The sequence below is a fragment of the Hippopotamus amphibius genome, chromosome 12 (assembly GCF_030028045.1).
Source record: "Hippopotamus amphibius kiboko isolate mHipAmp2 chromosome 12, mHipAmp2.hap2, whole genome shotgun sequence".
Classification (NCBI taxonomy): Eukaryota; Metazoa; Chordata; class Mammalia; order Artiodactyla; family Hippopotamidae; genus Hippopotamus; species Hippopotamus amphibius.
This window is the reverse complement of record NC_080197.1, coordinates 73,507,657-73,528,942: the sequence shown is the minus strand read 5'-3', so window position 1 is coordinate 73,528,942 and position 21,286 is coordinate 73,507,657. Positions and strand designations below refer to the sequence as shown.

At 40.8% G+C, this 21,286-nt stretch overlaps 1 protein-coding gene across 2 annotated transcripts in view; it reads left to right on the top strand.

The window, feature by feature from the left end:
* The window catches only part of A2ML1 (alpha-2-macroglobulin like 1), a 40,401-nt gene extending 23,030 nt beyond the window's left edge, over positions 1-17,371 (top strand). For both annotated transcript variants that reach the window (XM_057702277.1, XM_057702276.1), the window contains exons 24-36: positions 1,167-1,343; positions 1,507-1,588; positions 1,949-2,105; positions 4,383-4,457; positions 4,632-4,794; positions 6,343-6,557; positions 9,121-9,336; positions 9,738-9,865; positions 10,031-10,121; positions 10,426-10,494; positions 13,901-14,003; positions 14,521-14,562; positions 15,069-17,371. In XM_057702277.1, coding sequence (XP_057558260.1) covers positions 1,167-1,343; positions 1,507-1,588; positions 1,949-2,105; positions 4,383-4,457; positions 4,632-4,794; positions 6,343-6,557; positions 9,121-9,336; positions 9,738-9,865; positions 10,031-10,121; positions 10,426-10,494; positions 13,901-14,003; positions 14,521-14,561 — 1,517 coding nt within the window. In that variant the 3' untranslated portion in view covers position 14,562; positions 15,069-17,371. The remainder of the gene's footprint in view (positions 1-1,166; positions 1,344-1,506; positions 1,589-1,948; positions 2,106-4,382; positions 4,458-4,631; positions 4,795-6,342; positions 6,558-9,120; positions 9,337-9,737; positions 9,866-10,030; positions 10,122-10,425; positions 10,495-13,900; positions 14,004-14,520; positions 14,563-15,068) is intronic.
* The last annotated feature ends 3,915 nt before the right edge of the window (positions 17,372-21,286 follow it).

Here is a 21,286-nt window from a genome sequence, read left to right as displayed (position 1 = left end):
GATATGTGTTTAGGTTTAGGTCTATAAATTGGTTGGAGGGGAGATGAAGTGTTTGCAGGAACCATTTAAAAATGAGGACCTTATCTATTTGATTTTAGTTTTGGGAAGATTCAACCATATTTACATAGGACATGCCACTTCTTTAGGCAAAGAGAGGGAGCAAATAGAAAAATATGAGCTTGAAAATTGTATCAAACTGGGTTAGGATCCCAATTCTGCCATTTAATAGCCGTGTGACCTTGGATAAGTTAATGAACAATTTCAATCCTAGTTTTCCCTTCTGTGAGACAGTGATAATAACCTGCCTTTCAGGACTGGTATCAAGATTAAATATAATAAATTTCCCAGCACAATATCTAGCACATAGATAGAAGGCCTATACATGTTAGGTTCTTTCTTTACTCTTACCCCCTACACAGATCCCTTCCAGGTTGAAATGTCTCTGTTTGGGCTCTATCTGATCCATGCCTCTGGTACAGCACTCACCTTGCTGTATTATAGCTCTCTATCTCTGTCTTCCACCCTGCATTGAGGGCTCCTTGAGGACAAGGGCCATGTCTTTTTCATTTTTGTTCTTTGTACAGTTCCTGCAGTTGACATTCAGCACACATTTATACATTTGAACTAAACTCCATGACTAAAATGCAAATGTTCATGAGTCATTTATGTCAGGCTTACTGGCTTGTGAAGTGTATGGAGGGGTCAGGAGATGTAAGGCGGAAAAGTTTATCAGGCGTGCATGCGTGTTTGGGAGAGACTTGGTGATTTGCAGAAGGTTGTATTTATATGCAGTGGAGGCAATTAGAGATCGAGACTAAGTATTGTAGGCTTTGTTACATCCCTCATCAGCTCCAGTGACATGTCTTCTTAAAAGCCCTGAACTCCCTCAGGTGGCCTACATACCTCTCTGTGTACTCCAGCACCTTGTACATACCCGATGTTATAGCACTAGGTTATACTTGGTTATAATAAATTAAAATTGCAGTGTATTGTAATTGTTTGCCTCCCTGACTATGGGCTCTTCAAGGTAGAGACTGTTGTCCTCAAGGCCACAAGTAGGGGCTCGCTAAATGATAGGGAATACATGTTTGTTAAATGAATGGTAATAACTCCTAAGGGTTCCTTCTTCTATCGCCACTTTCTTTCCCTCTTCTTTTGGATCCCAGGGGACATCATGGGCACAGCCCTGCAGAACCTGGACAGTCTGGTACAGATGCCAAGCGGCTGTGGGGAGCAGAACATGGTCTTGTTTGCTCCCATCATTTACGTCTGGCAGTACCTGGAGAAGACAGGGCTGCTGACTGAGGAAATCAGGTCTCGAGCAGTGGGTTTCCTGAAGCTGGGTGAGTTGGTTCATGCTTTCTTCTTGAAGACCTTGTCTAGGGCCTGTGATCGGTAGATAAGACCCAGGGAAGTTCAGTCTCTGAAGTGTCCCTCACCCTTAAAAGCCATGGGGGTGTTTTCTGAAGTTGTCACTGTCATCTAAAACCACATCTGGCTTCCCAGGGTACCAGAGGGAGCTGATGTACAAACACAGCAATGGCTCCTACAGTGCCTTTGGGGAACAGGATGAAAATGGAAACACATGGTAATGTTGCCCAATTCCCCGTGAGTTCTGTACCCCAGAGCATAATTCCTGAACCTTCTGGAATTACTCCTCCACCTCTCCCCTTAATCCCCTTCCTTCTTGCTTTCTATCCTCTGCCACTTTAACACTGTTCATTTCAGCCTCAGGTACGGTCAAGCCCCTTACCCTTCTCCCTGACCTTGTACCTCCCAGTTCTTGTCCCCTTTAATGCCTATTAATGCCTCCCCTTTCCAAGCTTCCTATGACACTATGTTTCCTCAACTCCCCTTCTGGAACCAGACACCAGAATAAACTGTAGAACTATTTCACCCTCACCTGGAAATCTGTCTTCACGCCACATTTCCCTGTTTCCCCATATAGGCTGACAGCCTTTGTCACCAAATGCTTTGGCCAGGCTCAGAAAATCATCTTCATTGATGACAAGAACGTCCAGGATGCTCTCAAGTGGATGGCAGGAAACCAGCTCCCCAGCGGCTGCTATGCCAACGTGGGAAAACTCTTACACACGGCTATGAAGGTGTGGACCTGCCCAGGGGCCCGCAGCCCACTACTGTGTCTGGGAGAAATTTGTACCTCTGAGTGAGCAGAATCAAGAGAACACTGGCCTGAGAGTCGGTTCTTTGGGTCTCAGGCCTGGCTCTGGGTGACCTTGGTCAATATTCTTAACCAGTCGGAGTTTCAGCTTCGACATCTGTAAAATAAGAATATGTACTAGAACACGGTTCTCAAAGTGTGGTCCCCAAATTGGCAGCATGGGCACCACCTAAGAACTTGTTTAAAATGCAGATTTCAGCTCTCACTCCAGACCTACACTGAGGAACTCTGGGGGTATACACCAGCAATTGTGTTTTAACAAGCCTTCTGGGTGATTCCGATACTTGTCAAAGTTTGAGAATCGCTGGACTAGAAGATCTCTGAGCCTTTACTATCTCCCTAGGTCTGAAGCAAAGCCACTTGCTCTGGTGGGAACTCCTAGGCAGCCTAGTGTCTTTTGTAAGGGGTTTACTCTCTGCCAGGCACTCTGGTTTTGTTTTTGTTTTTTTTTTTAATATTTATTTACTTATTTATTTGGTTGCGCTAGGTCTTAGTTGCCGCTCTCAGGCTCCTAGGTTGTGGCACACGGGTTCCTTTGTTGTGGAATGTGAACTCTTAGTTAAGGCATGTGTGCAGGATCTAGTTCCCTGACTAGGGATCAAACCCAGGCCCCCTGCATTGGGAGCTCGGAGTCTTAACCACTGGATCTCCAGGGAAGTCCCAGTACTCTTGTATTTGATATTCATATTTAATGTTTACAACAAATTAGCACGCTGAGTACTGGCATACCATTATTAATTCCATTTTACAGATGAAGAAACGAGTGCAGGGGTTGAGTAAACTGCTTGAGATGAATGCTAGTGGGCAGCAGGACTGTAGTTTGAACCACAGCTCTTGGACCCCAGAAGCACGGTTCTTGCCCATTCACTGCACTGCCTGACCTTTCCCCAAACACGGCAAGATGTTGGGATGCAGGCAGCTTGTTCAACTTAGAGCTGACTGGGTGAAAGAAAAACTGTACCAACTTTCCTAGAGGAATCGTTATTGCTCTTCCAGACTTGGATTAAAAATCTTCAGCATTGGGACTTCCCTGGTGGTCCAGTGGTTAAGACTGTGCTTCCACTGCAAGGGACACGGGTTTGATCCTTGGTCAGGGAACTAAGATCCCGCATGTCATGCATTGCAGCCAAAAAAAAAAAAAAAAAAATCAATTAAAAAAAATCTTGAGCATTGAAAACAAAATCTCTACATGATTCATTAGTTTTCCTTGTGAAGGATCTTCCCAGTGTCCCCCATACGGGGGAGTGGTACAAGCCAGGATGTGACTAGAACAAAATCTTAGAGGTTTTTCCTCCTCCTGTCTTCCCAGAGCCAGACACTCTCCCAAGAAACCCATCATTTATGTTGTCAGGCTTGGTGGTTGGGTTTTTATCGGGAGCTCCAGAGTTAAACTCACTGCGTTTAAATCCCAGTCCTTTGGCTTATTAGTTGTGTATTCTTGAACAAACTATTTAACTTTTTTAAGTGTTTGTTCTCTTATCTATAGAACAAAGATAGTAATTAAGATTACATTTTTTTTTTTAAATTGCTAATATCCTTCTGTGAAAGGCATTAATCACGGAAGGTGTTACCTATTCTCCCCCGGAGAAGAAGCTGAGCTTTGTGCCACTTGAGCAGAACGTCCACCACGGAGAGGCTCCGATTCAGTAAAAAATCTGAGAATTAAGAGATTTTCTTCTTATCCCCCCTCTCTCTTTTTTTTAAAACCTGTTATCCTTCCTAACACCCTCTCTTGGGTTTCCTAAATACCCACTAGGAGACGAAGACCTCATGTTATTTCTTGCAAGTTACCCTACATGGCTGTGCAGTTATTGAAGTCCAGCCAGTTCTCTCCATCCATTGTGTGTCTTGGAGGCTTGGGGCTGCAGTCATCCTGTGGAAAGGAGAGCTTTTTTTTTTTTTAATATTTACTTATTTATTTATTTGGCTGCACGGGGTCTTAGTTGTGGCACGCAGGATCTTCATTGCCACATGAGGGCTCTTTAGTTGCGGCATGCATGTGGGATCTAGTTCCCTGACCCCCTGCATTGCAAAAGCGGAGTCTTAACCACTGGACCAACAGGGAAGTCCCAGGAGCGCTTTTTATTTTTATTTTTTTTAATAATTCATCTGTTCAGAGGGGATACCTTTTTGCAACATGCACACAATTCTTCATATGCTGACTGAGGCCCTGACTTCCTGTCTCCCTGTTTCCCTCCAGGGTGGAGTTGATGACGAGGTCTCCTTAACTGCCTACATCACAGCTGCGTTGCTGGAGATGGGAAAGACCACAGATGTGAGTTTCTCTAGCTCCACCCCTTGACACTCCTGATCATGGCTATTTCTAGAGAAAAGTCACCTATTCTTGTCCCTATCCAGCCTTTTAAACTCAAAAGAGGATGATTTCCTTATCACTTCCCCTTTTGAAAGGAATGCCTTACACATTCAGTTGTTCATCTTCACTTTTTAGGACCCAATGGTGAGTCAGGGTCTGCAGTGTCTCAAGAAGTCTGTTTCCTCCACCACCAACCTCTACACACAGGCCCTACTAGCTTATACGTTCTCTCTGGCTGAGGAAATGGACATCAGAAATAGTCTTCTTGAAAAACTAGATCAACAGGCGATTGCCTCAGGTATGTTGGCCACCTTAGGAGTTGTCTGTGGTGTTTTATTTGTTTTAATTTTTTGGCTGTGCTATGCAGCTTGCAAGATCTTAGTTCCCCAACCAGGGATTGAACCCAGGCCCAGGACAGTGAAAGCGCTGAGTCCTAAACACTGGACTGCCAGGGAAGACCCAGGAGTTTTTTGACATACGTGAAAAATTTCCCTAGTCTCCGTAGTCCCACATATAGTCAATTCTAGGATTAATTTTAGTAAAAGTTAAGTCAAAAGAATTGCTAGGAATTTTATGGGGAAGCCCCTGAAAATCCTCAAAGGCATGTTATATTTTTAACTTGAAGAGAAAATAAATGGTAGAAGCTATCAGAAAACGTATTGGCATTGGAGAATCACCCTTTGGCAGGTATTTAACGATTCTTTGGTGTAAAATCACTGAGGTTGATGGGATAAGGCTTGAACTTAGAGATTTCTGAAGGTCCTTTTCAAACTTTTGGATGTATTTAGAATAATATTCCATAGCCTAGGAATTCCCTGGTGGTCCAGTGGTTAGGACTCGGCACTTTCAGTGTTGTGGGCCCGGGTTCAATCCCTAGTCAGAGAACTAAGATCCCACAAGCCACGTAGTGTGGCCAAAAAAAATTTTTTTTATATTCTAACAGATCTTGTAAATAAAATAATGCTTTTTATTTACCTAGCTGTTTATTTAAAATTATACTTCCAGGGAGAAATTTAACCTCAGCTTTCATTTATATGAATGTCATTGCTGAGCTGTCCTCTCGTATGGGCTCTGGGTAGTTTTTTGGCCTGTGTATGAGCAACTTTAGTCATGGAATGGGGATCTCAGACAGTGGGTGGTTACCTGCTCAGGTGTACATTGGTTTAATGTGATTATCTCTTCTCCATTACCTTGCATTGCAAGCTCACGTTTTCTTTTGTTCTTCCACTTAGATTGCTTCCTGTGGGCTATGTATTTATCATCTCTAAACTTATATTTAGTTAGACTTCTAGCTTCCACTCTTTTCATTTCTACTTACTGTTCTTTGTCTTCAAGTTATCTGCCATCGTGGCTGTCATAGAGTTGGGATTTGGTCTCATATTTTATTTGTTCAATCTCATTGGCATTTCTTCTATGGTTGCTCAGAATTCTTATGCATGTTCTGCTATTTTTACTCTTCTTAAAATGTTAGACATTTGATTAAGGACAATAAATGCTGAAAGTGAACAAAATTTTGTAAACCAAAAAAAAAAAAGTCCCCAAACACATAAAATTCTTAAAGAGGTTTCTACTTACCTATCTCCATTAACATAAGAATTTATAAATTAACAAGGGTGCTTTTGATATCATTGCTGGAGGCATTTATGTGTGGGTACACACACACACACACACATCTTTGCATATACATTATGGCCAACAAATCAAAAGATTTGAGAAATATTTTTTTCTAACTCATGATTAAGTCTTGGTTGGTACTTTCTCTGAGTTAAAGTGTACTATTTAAAAAGTGAATATGGGGGGGTCATTTTCTTGTAAGACTTTCCTAATTATGCGTTTTTCTCCATAGGAGAGTCCATTCACTGGAGCCACAAACCTGATCGGCCATCGGATGCCAGCCCTTGGTCTGAGCCTGAGCCTGTAGATGTGGAACTTACAGCATATATATTGTTGACCTGGCTTACCAAAGCCGACCTGACTCAAGAGGAGTTGGCCAAGGCCACTGGCATAGTGGCTTGGTTGGCCAAGCAGAGAAATGCATATGGAGGCTTCTCTTCCACTCAGGTAAATAGCCTGCTCTCCTGCCACTCATCAGGTAGGATTAGATCCCATGTGGAGAGAGAGTGTCCTCTAGGTCCAGGCACTACTCATTCTATAGAAAGGGAGAAAATCATGTGAAAAATATATAGAAGGACTCATAAAATTAGGTCGTTTGAGCACATAAATAGTACTATATGCATTTAAATCTCTCTTTGTAGAGTATGAAATATCATGAGATCTATGTTTTACATGTAAAGAGGACATGTATAATTATGGCTAAATTTACATAGTCACAAATTAGAAAGCCAATTATGGGGTCTGTAAGTATAAAAGCAAGATTTCATGGGCATACCTCCTTCTATTTCAGGTATTGGAAAGCTGGTAAGATACAGTCTTTAAAAAGTTTACAATCTAGAAGGAAAGCTAGAAAAAGTTGTATATATTACTAAGCAGGATCTGGTTACAGAACAAAGATATAAAAAGTACAAAATATTGACTTTCAAGCGGGAGAGAGAGCTCACATCAGCTTGAAGGACAAGAAAAGTCTTCATAGGGGAATGGCACGCTTGAAGGAGATCTATAAGGACATGTAAAATTGTAGGCAACTATTGAAAAGAAGGGGGAACAGTCTGAGAAGAGACACCCCTTTGCAAAACCATAGAATGGCTATTGGGAAAACTGGTTTAGCTGAAGTGTAATGGGACTTAGTTGAAAATGGAGGGTAGCTTCATATTGTGACGGGCCTTGCAAGTCAGACTCAGTTTCTGCCTAATTTTGAGGAGCTATTAATTTTTTAAACTTTGTTTCAGAAAGATTAATCTGTCCCTTGAGGTATGGGATGATTTAGAGGAAAGACACTGAATATGAAGAGATCAGGAGACTATTTCATTTGTCTTGGTTAGGTTGGGATAAAAAGAAATTGAATTAGAGGGGTTGCAGTAGGGAAAAAAAGAGGTGGAATTGTATGATAAATTCAATAACCTCATAAAAATCATCTTAGATAATCACAAAGAGAGTAGCCAGTAATTCATTTGTTCTGGAAATAGTATTAAATCCCTACTCTTTCCAAGTTGCTGATGATACAGAAGTAAACAAGAAAACATATTTTTTGTCCTCATAATGATTGTAGTCTGACTTGTTGAAATTAGGGCCAGTTTCACTGAGGATGTAACATGTAAAGTAGACCTGAAAGATAGAACAGATTTTAATAGATGGAGTGTCTGGTAGAAATTTTAAGAGCGCTGACCTTGCATATGACAATGACTTAATTGGAATTTTTAAAAATTATAATACGATGCTTCCTTATTTCAGGGAAATTCTTGGCCAAAGATCAGGAAAGATTTTCTTCTTCTTGCTGAGCCCTAAATAATTTTAATATATAATTTTAGAAAGCAGTGGATGAAATGTTTAGAACTCTCAGTGACAGATATTTTATCAGAGTTGCTTTTCAATAAAATCCTCATTGGCTATTACAAGAAGTCACATACCACTCACTTTGGTTTTCAGCTGATGGTGAGGTTGCATTCCTTGAATTGTTTCCACATGTCCAAGAAATAAAGCCTTCTTTGGCTCCAGGTCACAGAGCATGGACAAAAAGTTGTTTGTAGATGGCCAAGCTGCACAGATATAACTTGTTCACAGCTTCCCCTGGGTTAGGGAACTGTCTTCCCATATTTATATGACAGTGCGATATCCAAATACAACTGCTCTTTTTTGCTCAAGATAGGAAGAAGTGGGGTTCCTTTATTCTGTAGTAGATATTTGACAAAGTTTCGAGCATATAGAAATTCTCATAACGCAGAGTGCGATATGATAATCTTTCTGAATATACCATTCTTTTTTTCTTTCCCCCAGTTGTAATTTTTATGTCATGTTTTCAGAATGGAAAGGCTCAAACTGTCTATGTGATGCCATGCTCTCTTAGAGACAGTTTATCTATCTTATTCCCAGATGAAGAAAAATTGTCACTTGTCATAATGGCTAAGAAACCTTGTCTTTCAAGGAGGGATTTTCCAAGGATCCCCTGATAGCCTGAGCCACAGAAGACCATCACGCAATTAAATGACTTTGAAGAATATGCAAATTTTAGGGCTGTTTTCTCCCCAAATAAGGAAAGTGCAAAATATATATTGAACAGTGATCCACTCACTTTTTTAAAAATCTTTTTTATCAAGTTTTTAAAACTGGAGTATAGTTGCTTTACAATGTTGTGTTAGTTTCTGCTGAACGGCAAAGCAAATCAACTATACGTATAGATATATGTACTCTTCTTTGGATTTCCTTTGATCCACTCACTTCTGACAATAGCCTGTTCTGAAGCTATGTTTCATTGCTGAATATGAATTTATGAGATTAGCCTAATGACCTATGGATGTTCAATAATAACTTGATGGTGATTTACTGTGCAGGTATGATAGTATGATTTCTGTGTCAGCTTTCCCGGCATTGGTGAATGTGGATACTTAGAGGAGGTTTCATCCAAGCTAGTAAAAACAATCATGTATGTAGGGTACCGGGTTGTTGGAGCTTAGTTCCAATGACTCAAGAAACAGTAAGCTTATGCCTGATGCCTTATTGTTTTCCTCAGGACACCGTAGTTGCTCTCCAAGCTCTTGCCAAGTATGCTGCTACTGCTTATGTGGCATCTGAGGAGGTCAGCCTGACTGTAAAATCCGCCCAGAATTTCCAGCGCACTTTCAGTGTCCAAGCTGCCAACCGGTTGGTGTTTCAGCAGGAGACTCTGCCCGATATCCCCGGGGTGTACACCTTGGAGGCCTCGGGCCAGGGCTGTGTCTATGTGCAGGTAAGCAGAGCTCCAGGAGGACTCATGTGTGTTGGGAAGGAGAGTCTGAGGGCATCTCTGACTCCAGTAGAACCTTCTCTCATCTATCTTATTTGTAAGGAAAGTTATTCAAACCGTACAATCTTTTTTTTTAACTTTTAATTTTTTCTTTTTTATTTCTTTTTTATTGGAGTATAGTTGCTTTACAATGTTGTGTTAGTTTCTACTGTACAGCAAAGTGAATCAGCTATGTGTATACATATATCCCCTCTTTTTTGGATTTCCTTCCCATTTAGGTCACCACAGAGCACTGAGTAGAGTTCCCTGTACTATACAGCAGGTTCTCATCAGTTATCTATCAAACAGCACAATGTTTAAAATTCTCCCCAACTCTGATTTGGTTATCTGTTTCCTCCAACTAGATGGTGCTGAGATATAATATTCTCCCTCCTAAGAGTGTGGAGGCCTTTAGTCTCAGTGTGGAAGTAGGCAAAGCTGGGTGTGAGCAAGCTACTTCACCTCGATCCTTGACTCTGACGATCCACACCAGGTGAGGAGAGTGGAGGTGGCGTGGGGGGCACCTAGGACGTGGTAGCTGAGCTGGAGAGTGAGTGAATGTGTGTGTGTGTTTGTCTGTGTGTGTCTGTTGTGAATACACAGTGTGCTGAGAGGGAAAATAATGGACTCACACAGGTTTGCTTCTATCTGCCCTCAGTTACGTGGGGAGTCGCAGCTCTTCCAATATGGCTATTGTGGAAGTAAAGATGCTTTCCGGGTTCAGTCCTATGGAGGGCACCAATCAGTTAGTAAGTCGCTTCTGTTTTCTAGCTTTGAGGGGGGCTAATTATCATAGCTTTTAATTATCATTAAAAAGCTGGTGAGATGGGCATCAAGGTTTATACATACAACTCAGGATTGTATTATCTAAATGGGCTACAAATGTGCATCAGATATATGATACGGAAGCTGCTATAGTTCTGGTTCCTTTTTCTTACCTTTTCCACAGTGTATATTGTTTCTGTGACCATGGCAGAGCTTTTGGAAGGTTACCCTAGGGAATAAGGAAGGCTCTGGGTCTCAGTCTCCTTTTTTTCCTTCTTTCTTATTCAGCTTATCTGGCAACCACTGGTGAAGAAGGTTGAATCTGGAACTGACACACTCAACATCTACTTGGAAGAGGTAGGGATCAGCAGGCTGAAGCAAAGAGCTTGATTGCTTACGTGTCTTTCCAACTTCCCTTCTAATGCACGTGTACTAGTGTCACATACACGAGGACGAGGAACCTGAGAGAATGAGTTCACAAGCATGAGGTGAACTCCCCATGCTGGTGTATCATAAAATACCTCTTTGCATTGCCAGGGCAGCACTGTCTAACAGATACAAAATGGGAGCCATCTGTGCCATTTAAAAATTTCTGGTAGCCACATTAAAAAAATTAAAGAGAAACAGATAAAATTAAATTTTAATTATATATTTTGTTCAAATTTATTTACCCAAAATGTTTTATTTCATCATGTAATTAATATACGAAGGTATTGATGGGGTATCTACATTCTTTTTTTTCTTCTTACTATTAAATACATCTTTGAACTCTAGCACACTGACAGCACATCTCACTTCTGACTGGCCATATTCCAAGTGCTCAATACCTGCATGCAGCATGACAGGTCTAGAGAATAACAGAGTGGTTACTAGCTGATGCTCTGATGTCAGAGTATTTGGGCTAAAATCCTGGTTCTAGCATTGGCTGCAAGTTGTTGGATGACTGTTTCCTCATCTGTAAAATGAGGGCGGGTAGTGGTAAAAATAGGTATCTATCTCACAGAGCAGTTGAAATAATTAAGTCATTTAAGACATGAAAAACTATTTAGAGTTATGCCTGGTATGGAGTAAGCCCTCAATAAACATTAGCAATTATTGTTATTATTTTATAATGTAATATTAATGTTAATTAATATTCATTAGACATTGTATGTAACTTTTCATTTCAACCAAATAAGTTCTCAAGGACTAGTAGCATTCTAAAAATTGTTACAATGCTGATTTCAACACACTCTATTTAACACAAGGAAGAAAGTGTCCAAGGTGGGAGTAGAACCTGGGGATTCTAATTTCCATGACACCATTCCTGAGGTGGCAATGGCTGGCCCATCAGTGCATCCAGCCAGCTTTGTCAGTCAGCTTCTAACTTGAGACATCAAGTCTAACAGTCTAAAAGCCAGTAGTCATGATTATATCTGTGACTATTTCCTTTTTTCTATGTATCTTCTCCCCTTTTCTCTTGAGCACTATCACCAGAGGACAATCTTAGTCACATTTAGTAAAAGTTACTTTTAGGTTTATTCCTATTCTCTGCTGTTTTTCATTACTTGCTTGTTTGGTTTGGGGGTTTTGTTTCATTAATTTCTTCCTTTATTTTCTTTATTTTGGGCTGAAGGGAAGGGGAAAGGAAATTTTTTGTCATTCTTTTGCTAAATTTTTTTTAACAGTAAGCAATTTTTAAAAAATTAATTAATTAATTAATTTGGCTGCGTTGGTGTGTGCAGGCTTTCTTCGTTGCTGTGTGCAGGCTTTCTCTAGTTGAGGTGCGTGGGCTTCTCATTGTGGTGGCTTCTCTTGTTGCGGAGCATGGGCTTTAAGCACTTGGGCTTCAGTAGTTGTGGCATATGGGCTCAGTAGTTGTGGCACATGGGCTTAGTTGGTCAGTGGCATATGGGATCTTCCTGGACCAGGAATCAAACTTGTGTCCCCTGCATTGGCAGGTGGACTCTTAACCACTGCACCAGCAGGGAAGTCCCTTTTTCTAACTTCTTAAGTTGAATACTGAGTTTGTTTATTTTTAGTCTTTCTTATTTTCTGGTGAATATGAACTATAAATTTCCCTCTAAGTATATTCTGTGTCCCACAATTTTTGACAAGCATTGTTTTATTGCTATTTACTTCTATATCTTGATTTGGGGGGAAATTCATGGGATACTTAAAGCCTTTTTTTTTTTTTTTTTTTTTTTTGCGGCTGCATGGCTTGCAGGATTTCAGTTCCCTGACCAGGGTTTGAACCTGGGCCATGGCAGTGAAAGCCCAGAATCCTAACCACTAGGCCATGAGGGAGCTCCCTAAAGCCATCTTTTTGTTACTAATTTCTAAGTTTACTGCATTATGGTCTGAGATCATGATAGTGAGCCTCTGAAATGCACAGAAGTTTCTTTTGTGACTTAATGTGTGGTCTTTTTTGGAAATGTTCATTGTGTGCTCCAAAACAATGTCCATTCCCTTTCTTTTGGGTGCGGATTTGATCTAGATATAAAAGTCCAAGATGATTATTTCTGTTGTTCATGTCTCAGTTATCGCTGCTTATTTTTCTCCTCCATCTATCAGTTTTTGAAAAGGGCTTGTTAAAATTTCTAATTACAATTGTTGATTTGTCCTTTATCCATTTACCTATGCAATTCTGTCAGTTGTTTCTTTTCTTTTCTTTTTCTTTTTTTTTTTTTACAATAAACTGCATATATTTAAAGTGTACAATTGGATATTTTTTTTCTTATTAGTAATGTATATATGGTAATTCCAATCTCCCCTTTGGCTGTTTTTTTGTTTGTTTGTCTGTTTTCTTTTTAATTTTCTTTCTTTCTTTCTTCCTTCCTTCCTTTCTTTCTTTCTTTGGCTGCGTCGGGTCTTAGTTGCGGTGCTTGGGTTTCTCTCTAGTTGCAGCACGTGGGCTCGGTAGTTGTGGCATGCAGGCTTAGTTGCCCCGAGGTACTTGGGATCTTAGTTCCCCAATCAAACCCTCATCCCTTGTATTGGAAAGCAAATTCTGAACCACTGAACCACCAGGAAAGTCCCCAGGATGTGACTGTTTTAAAGTAAGGTGGTCAGGAAAGACCTCTCTGAGGAGATATCACTGGATCAGAGACCTGAATGAAGAGAGAAAACCAATCGGGAACACAGAGCTGCTGGAGTAAAACAGAAACCTCTGTTCCTTTGGCCACTTCACTTAATTTAGTGGAGGAGCCATGGGTTAGATTAGACCAAGAATGGACCCATTTTACAGAAGGACCAGGAAGTTTTAAGATGCTAAGAGGAAAAAGCCAGGAAGACAACAGGAGGCAATATTAGGAGTGGCACAGAGCAGAGGTAGAAGAGTTTCAGAAAATCTGTGTGACGACAGCAAGAGTCTTTTAACCTCCACATTACAGAGATGTTATTTTTACTTTTGTTTTAATGCGATTTTTTTAAGCTCTTTATTGGAATATAATTGCTTTACACTCTTGTACCAGCTTTTGAGGTACACCAGAGTGAATCAGCTGTATTTATACATATATCCCCATATCCCCTCCCTCCCGTGACTCCGTCCCCCCCTCCCTTTCCTGGCCCTCTAAAGCATCACCCATCATCGAGTTGATCTCCCTTTGTTATATAGCAACTTCCCACTAGCTATCTATTTTACAGTTGGTAGTGTATCTATGTCTATGCTACTCTCTCACTTCATCCCAACTTCCCCTTCTCCCCCCCACCCCCACCCCAGCTCCCTGTCCTCAAGTCCATTCTCTACATCTATTAATGCGATGTTGATCTGTCTTCCCCACAGCTCAGTAAGGAGACTCAGACCTATACCTTCACCATCAGCCAAAGCGTGTTGGTCACCAACCTCAAACCAGCAACCATCAAAGTCTACGACTACTACCTGCCAGGTGAGGGCTGAGATTGACCTGCATCTCCCAGAATACTTCTGCCTCATTCTTCATGATATCTCTCTTAATTTTACAGATACATCTTTCCAAGCCAAGTGCACATAATTACATTATCAGATCTCCTAAAACATTTTAATTTAATTATATGCCACTTTAAAAAGTCTTCTGCACTAGACACACTTTATACAACATGTTCCATAGACCAAAAGAACAATGTTCTCTAAAGACAATTCTTAATATTTTTGCTGTGCTGAATAATTTACAATAAGCATGCAAATATTAGCCATTGGAAACTTGCTATAATTCTGAATATGTTTATAACCTGTAGAAATCTTTTGAAGAGGGTTAAAGCAGTAACTTTTTTTTAATGCAATTATAAATTCAGCTGCATTTTAATTTGGAAGAAGGAGAATGTTTTTTAGAGCCCAAAGACGTCAGGCAGTAACTTTTATGTAGTATTTTCTCTCTGAATGTATGAGGCCTGCAATATAATAATATATGTCATTTAATTTTACAGATGAACAGGCAACAATTCAGTATTCTGATCCCTGTGAATGAGGTAAGCCCAGAAGACAGAAGGGTGGGCTTTGGGGGTAGAGTGGCAGTTAAGAAGACCTTCTTCTGAGTTACTGGTATTATCTTTTGGAAGCTTGTTTTTGATAAAGTGCACTTTCCTTTTTTGTCCTGAACTCTTTCATTAAAAAAAATGAGGCATAGTTATTGTAACATATGTCCTAAATTCTTGAAGAGAGAATAATCATCTCCATAGTTCACATCAGAAAAAGTTAATAGTGGCATTTGTATGAGGGGTTCTGTGTGACTTTTAAAAACAGTAATTTTTTTAGCTGAAAATTTTCCTAATTATTACATTATATATCTTTTTATATAAGAATACTAAGATAGAAGTAAAGATTACCTGATTCTATTTCCCTGCAATAATGCTCTTACTCATAATCCCATCATGTGTTTTGTGAATTTTTTTTTCTAGACAGAAATAAACCTCCTGTATAACTGTGAAGACTTTCTGAGTATCATGATGTCTTCTGTATTTGTTTTTTTCCCCAGGATAGAAGATAGAAAGAGACTAAATGAATCCTCCATGACATTATTGGACAACATTCTTCTGTCTCTGAAAGCAGAACTCATTCAATCAAACAATTTGATTTCTCTTGTTAAAAAGCACAAAGCAACCAAGTAAAATTGAAGATTGAATTGACTCTGTTAGGTGATTCATAAATTGGGCAGCGTTTCATTTGGCAACCAGAAGGGTGCTCCAAAGGGTTGTACAAAAGGGAAGGTTTTTATAGGAAAAAGGGTTGGGCAAGGGAGCTATTAGCAAAAGAAAAGAATTATTTTTTAGGTCAGGACATCTTTTTTGGGAGGGGTGGGGAAGGGGAGGGGCATGGCAAGGGTTTGCCAAGGGAAGAAGATTGCCTGTTCTGCCTCTGGGGCATGGAGAGGGCCCACATGACTGATGACCTCGTTGGTGCTGACCAGAAAACTCCGGACTGGTTGATTAAGATTACGTTCCTGGGGAAGGTCAAAATGGCAATTAGGTCAGGAATTAAATCTAGGTTTGGTATCAGGGGCTTTAGCAAAAGTGACACCATTTTGGGCCTGTGGTTTTTCCCTTTAACACTCTGACTAGTAAGCAGGTAACAGATGGGCAGACCTGAACCTGTGACTTCACAGACGCATGGGTGCCAGAATAAAGGGCTGGGGGAGATGGGTTAGGACGCATCACACGAAGGAGGAATTATATGGGAAAGCTCTTTGGGGTAGGGTCATTGGCTTAACCATTCTGTTGAGCCGTTTAGCGGACTCTCCAGAGAGGAGATGGTGGTAGAGGGTGTCCCAGGGAAGATACAAATGTCTTCCTGGAGGTTACATCTTCTAAGGGAAGACATAATTTAGGGCTTTAGGAATAGATGAAAAGATTTTTTTCTTTTCTTTGAAAAGAAAATCTGTGCATATTTCCATGGATACCAAAGGTTCTGTTTAAAGACGATGATCATTCTTTAACAAAAACTCACGTTTTGGCTTCTTCCTTAAACCTTTTGACCCAGACTTCGCAAAGAATCAAGTTAAGTATTCAGAGAGAGGTCTGAAGAGAATCCTAATTAAGTGTCTGTGTTCAGCCAGTCTGTCACTGCAGGGCAAGCAGTGACTGATAACATGAAAAGTGGCTGTCCAGAATTCCCCATCTCTGCTGTTCTCCAGCCTTATTCCCCCAGCCTTTTCCCACTTGGGATACCGGTCATGCTATAAACTCTTCCTCAGGGCAATGTTTTTGTTTTGGAAACAAATTTGGAGGCAGTGGGCTGGGGTGATGTGGGGAGATAAGTGATATTTAAACAGAGAAGATCCTCTAGGTAATTACACCCTTTTACCCTGGATGTCCACACTCTGATCTTGCCCCTCTAAATCGGAAACTGACCAAAAGAGTCGGGGAAAATTACATTCATGATATAGAGATATTTCCCTAAACCCAAGGCCACACTTGCATAAACTATTCGTTCCTTATTTCCTCCCTGGACTTTGCCCTGCTCCTCCTAGGAGTTCCCAAAGTGAGAGAAGATGGAGAACGTACCCAAAAGAGGCCATCCCTAAGCCTGCCTTACCCTTTGGTATCATGGGAAGAGAGCAGAATACTCTAGAGAAAAGAGGACAGTCATGAATGCTCCTCCCACACAATGAAAGCCCCACCACCCTGTACTTTTGGGTCTGTAGCTCCTGCCAAAACTTCACCTTTTCTTGCAATGGAAGGATGTGGTAGTCCTCAAGATTTAATAAGTTATATCTGGGCAAAAAACATATCAAATGATTACAAAAATTATTCTTGTATCTTTTGGGTTGAAAGAATATCATATGATTTAAGATTATCAACTATATTGAATAAAGGAATGTTCATGAGAAAATTCAAGTTGTTCAACTTACTGAAATAGAAACATTTGTGGGTATTTAAGAAGCAAGGTGATTTTAAGGTTTAAGTGGCATTTAGCATTAAAGTGACAGTGTCCTAGTGTTTATAATTAATTATTATACGCCAGGTATTTTGCCAGGCCTGGAAAAATAAAGATAAATAAAATGAGGTTTCTATCCTCAAGGAGCTCACAGACCAGTGGAGGGAAAACACAAAGAAATTAACAGTAACAATACAGTGTGACAAAAAAAATGATAGAAAAAAGTACACAAAGCTATGGGAGTACATAGGAGATGTACCTTCCCAGACTGAGGTGATGGGGTGGTCAGGAACGGTCTCTCCAGGTTGTTCCCCGAGCTGGATGAACAACAACAAGAAAAAGAAGGAGCAAGATTGGCAAAGTGAGCTACATGTGAAAAGCAAAGAGGTGGAAGGAAGCACGGTATTTCACCAGAGTAGTTCAGTGTACTCCTGGATGGTGTGTGTGTGTGTGTGTGTGTGTGTGTGTGTGTGTGTGTGTGTGTGTAAGTAGAGAGAAGTTAGGTCAAGAATTGCTTTTTAGGAAGATCATTCTAGGGAATTCCCTGGTGGTCCAGTGGTTAAGACTCCATGCTCCCAATGCAGGGGGCCTGGTCAGGGAACTAGATCCCACATGCCGCAATTAAAAGATCCCACGTGGCATAACTAAGATCTAGCGCATCCAAATAAATAAATAAGTAAATAAATAAGTATATTTTAAAAATAAAAGATCGTTTTAGCAACAGAGTGAAGAAAGGAGTGGAGAAGAGTAAAGCTGAAGTCCTTGATGCGGTTTAGGAGACACTGCAGCAGTCCAGGTAAGAGCTGGTGAACTGGCAGTGGGGACAAAGAGGAGGCGACATATTCAGAATTACTGAGCAGATAGCCTCAGGAAGACAAAGTGATATCAAAGACAAAATGCACCAGACAATTAAGCAGATGGTTTTTACTCAGGCCGTTGCAGTAGAGAACATGTTCATTAATGAAGAACTTCTCATGGTAAAGAAAAAGGATCTGAGGATTTACAGAGGTAGGAGAACTTAGGGAGTCATGCCTGGATCTTATTGCAGTCGTGAACAAGGGCGGACATGAGTCTTTTCATAGAATATACAAGAGCAGTGTGATCCTTTGCAGTTAGCTGCTTTCCCTGACACAAAAGGTATGGGGGTTTGAAAAACAAAAGGTATGGCATGATTTCTTAATTGGCCTATTCTCCAGGAATCCAGAGCTCAGATAAAGCTCACTCCTGTCAATGACCAATTGGATGTAAAGCAAGAGAGTCAAGGAAGAGTCTGGGAAACTGTCAGGATTCTAGACTGTAGGCTGTAGACTGTAAGAGAGGAAAACCTTTTCCTCTACTCTCTTAGATTCAGTGAGTGGGGCCTGAGAATTAAATTGGCAAAAGACAGATTAACAGGAGAAAAGGCTTATTTGAAGTGCACATCATTGTTTCACAGGAAAAAAGGGAAAACCCAAAGAAGCAGTCAAGCCTGATTTAAGTGACAAAACAAAGGAGAAGGGCTGGGACTTCCAGGGGTTGTCAGTTGTGGGAAAGTAAATATATGGGCAAAGGGAACAGGAGATGAGGATTATTTTAGTAAGGTTTGTTTATGCAGATACAAGTCAGTGCCACTTGCTATCTCCTGTGATGTAGGTTGTTCTCCTCCTGGTATGAGAGAGGGGAGAGGAGGCACCTCCACAAAGGGAAATTCATGCCCTGCTTTTAGGCAGAAAGGGGGAGGGCAGAGAGTTCCTCCTGAACCTGCAGCTTCTTAACTGCCTTCGGCTCAAAACAATCCTTACGCCAAAGTGGCATATTTTGGGTGGTGTGTTCTGCATCTCTTCAACTATGTGGGTGGTTCCACCGATTTAGGCAGAGATATAGAAGAAAGGAAAATTGCCCGTTCAGTTTCATATACTGAGTTTGAGGATTTATGAGTCCCATGGGATATAAAGGCTCAAGTCAACAGCTGAAGAAAAAGGATTAGCCAAGAACTGACAAGAGTCGGGGAAAGAAGGAAAGGGAGGGTCAGCACTTAACTGACAAAGGAAGGGAAAGGAATTCAGAACCCAGGTTCACCAACACTTCTCCTGACAACGGTTATTTGAGGATGGATTTCCCTTCTCCTCCCTTAATTCTTACTCTTCATCACGGATTTAGTGAGAAGGAAGCAGTATCAGGAAAGGGCCCTACTTAATACTTAATAAACAAAAAATACAAGAGGCAGATTTGGAGTACAGAGAACTTTCCACCCCTCTTCCTATAGCCCTGATTCAAATTTGTATCACATCACCCAGACTGTTGTTGGGAAAAACCCCGTTCCTGCTCTCCCATCTTCAAACATCCCTCCACCACTAAGTGTACTATTACATATTGTATGTTCTCTATACACATGGCTGTCCTCATTCATTCAACCAAGCCTTCTGAGTGTCTAATTGTTTCAGGTGATGTGCTTCCAGAAATATCTATTTAAAATCCTAATCTGACTATATCATTCCCTCACTTAAAATCCTTTAGGGACTCCTAGGGATAAAGTTCTAGTTCATTTTTGTGGCATAGGAGACTTTCCCTTCCTGCCCCTCTACTCCATCTTTGGTCTTCCAACCTAACACTTCCTTCTTCAGGAATATCGGACAACCTTCATTTCCCTTATTATGCTCTCTGGTAATTTTGATATATGTTTTTTTAATTTTTTAATTTATTTGGTTGCTCTGGGTTTTAGTTGTGGCACACAGTCTCCTTAGTTGTGGCATGCATGTGGGATCTAGTTTCCTGATGATGTATCAAACCCAGGCCCCCTGCACCGGGAGCACAGTTTTAACCATGGTGCCACCAGGGAAGTCCCATGATATGTGCTTTTTATTATGCTGTTGGAAAGCCTTTCTATCTCTTCTGCCTGGAGAACTTCCACTAGTCCTACAAGTTGTGGCCTTCAAGTTGTATTTTCTATTCTAGTCAATAAAGTGTCCCCAAGAAATCTTCTCTGTTCCTACAGTGCTTGTGCCTTCCACATCTTCTTTATCCATTCATCTATCGATGGACACTTAGGTTGCTTCCATATCTCGGTTATTTTATTTTTTATTTTTTGGCGCACAGGCTGAGTTTCTCCATGGCATGTGGGATCTTCCTGGAGCAGGGATCAAACCCTTGTCCTCTGCATTGGCAGGCAGACTCTCAACCACTGCGCCACCTAGGAAGCCCTCTCGGTTATTTTAAAAATGCTGCAATGAACATAGGGGTGTACATATCTTTTCTAATTATCATTATTCTACTTTCTGTCTCCATAGATTTTCTTATCCTGAACTTTCATATGAATGCAATCACATAATATGTGGACTTTTGTGACTGGCTTTTTTCACGTAGCATAGTGTTTTCAAGGTTCACCCAAGCCTTAGCATTGGTACTGTATCAGGGACCTGAGAAGCACAGTGGAAATAGTATTTACAAGGGCAGTGGAATTGGATGGTTTTTGATGAGGAGCAATAGATGTTTTGGAGAGAGATAATTACATGTTGAGAGTGATTAATAAGCAATTAAATGCCAAATATGAAGACGGAATGAAGAGGAAAATTACAAGTTTGCACTCAGCTAGAAATAACTTCATGCTTGCTCTGCTTCTGTAAAATCTGCTTGCTTGTGCCAAGATAAGAACAAGATGACCTAGCAATCAACTGTAACCTTAAGATGTTCTGATAAGTATGGAATGTTCTGCTCCTGCTCCTGCAAGTTTCTGTTTGGAAACCCCCTGTACGTAACCCATAGCAACTCCAGAGCGCTCTGTAACTGCCCGTAACCTGTAGTAACCAGGTAACCAATCAACCAGTGCTAACTGTAACCATGTGCACTGACCCTTATAAAAGTAAAGCTCACCCTGAGCTCGGGGCCCCAGAACTTTAGAGTGTTACCTCTTCTGGGACCGCCGGCTTAATAAACCTGAGTTCTCCAACCCTCCGAATGTGGTGCTTGGTTTCTCAACAGTCCGATTTCGATTTCCGCAATAAGAAGACCTCTTGGCAAGATACAAAAATTCTCAATTTCTGCAGCCCTAGGGCAAGAAAATCTGAATATTGGCTTTGTGACAAGAGGAAGGCTGAACAGCTCCAGAGAAGGTTGAACTCTCAGCCATTGCAGGTCTGGTATGCCAAGGTCAAAACACTGTTTGGGAAAGACTGGGACCCTGAGACATTGGAATGGGGAGATCACAACTGATGCCCAAAAAAATTTTCAGTTTCTAGATGCCCCTGAATTTTCAGGGCCTGAAAATTGCCTACTCTCTCTGTTTGCTTTTCTTTCTTTCTTTTCTTATATTTATTTAATTAGCACTTCCTAGGTGGCACAGTG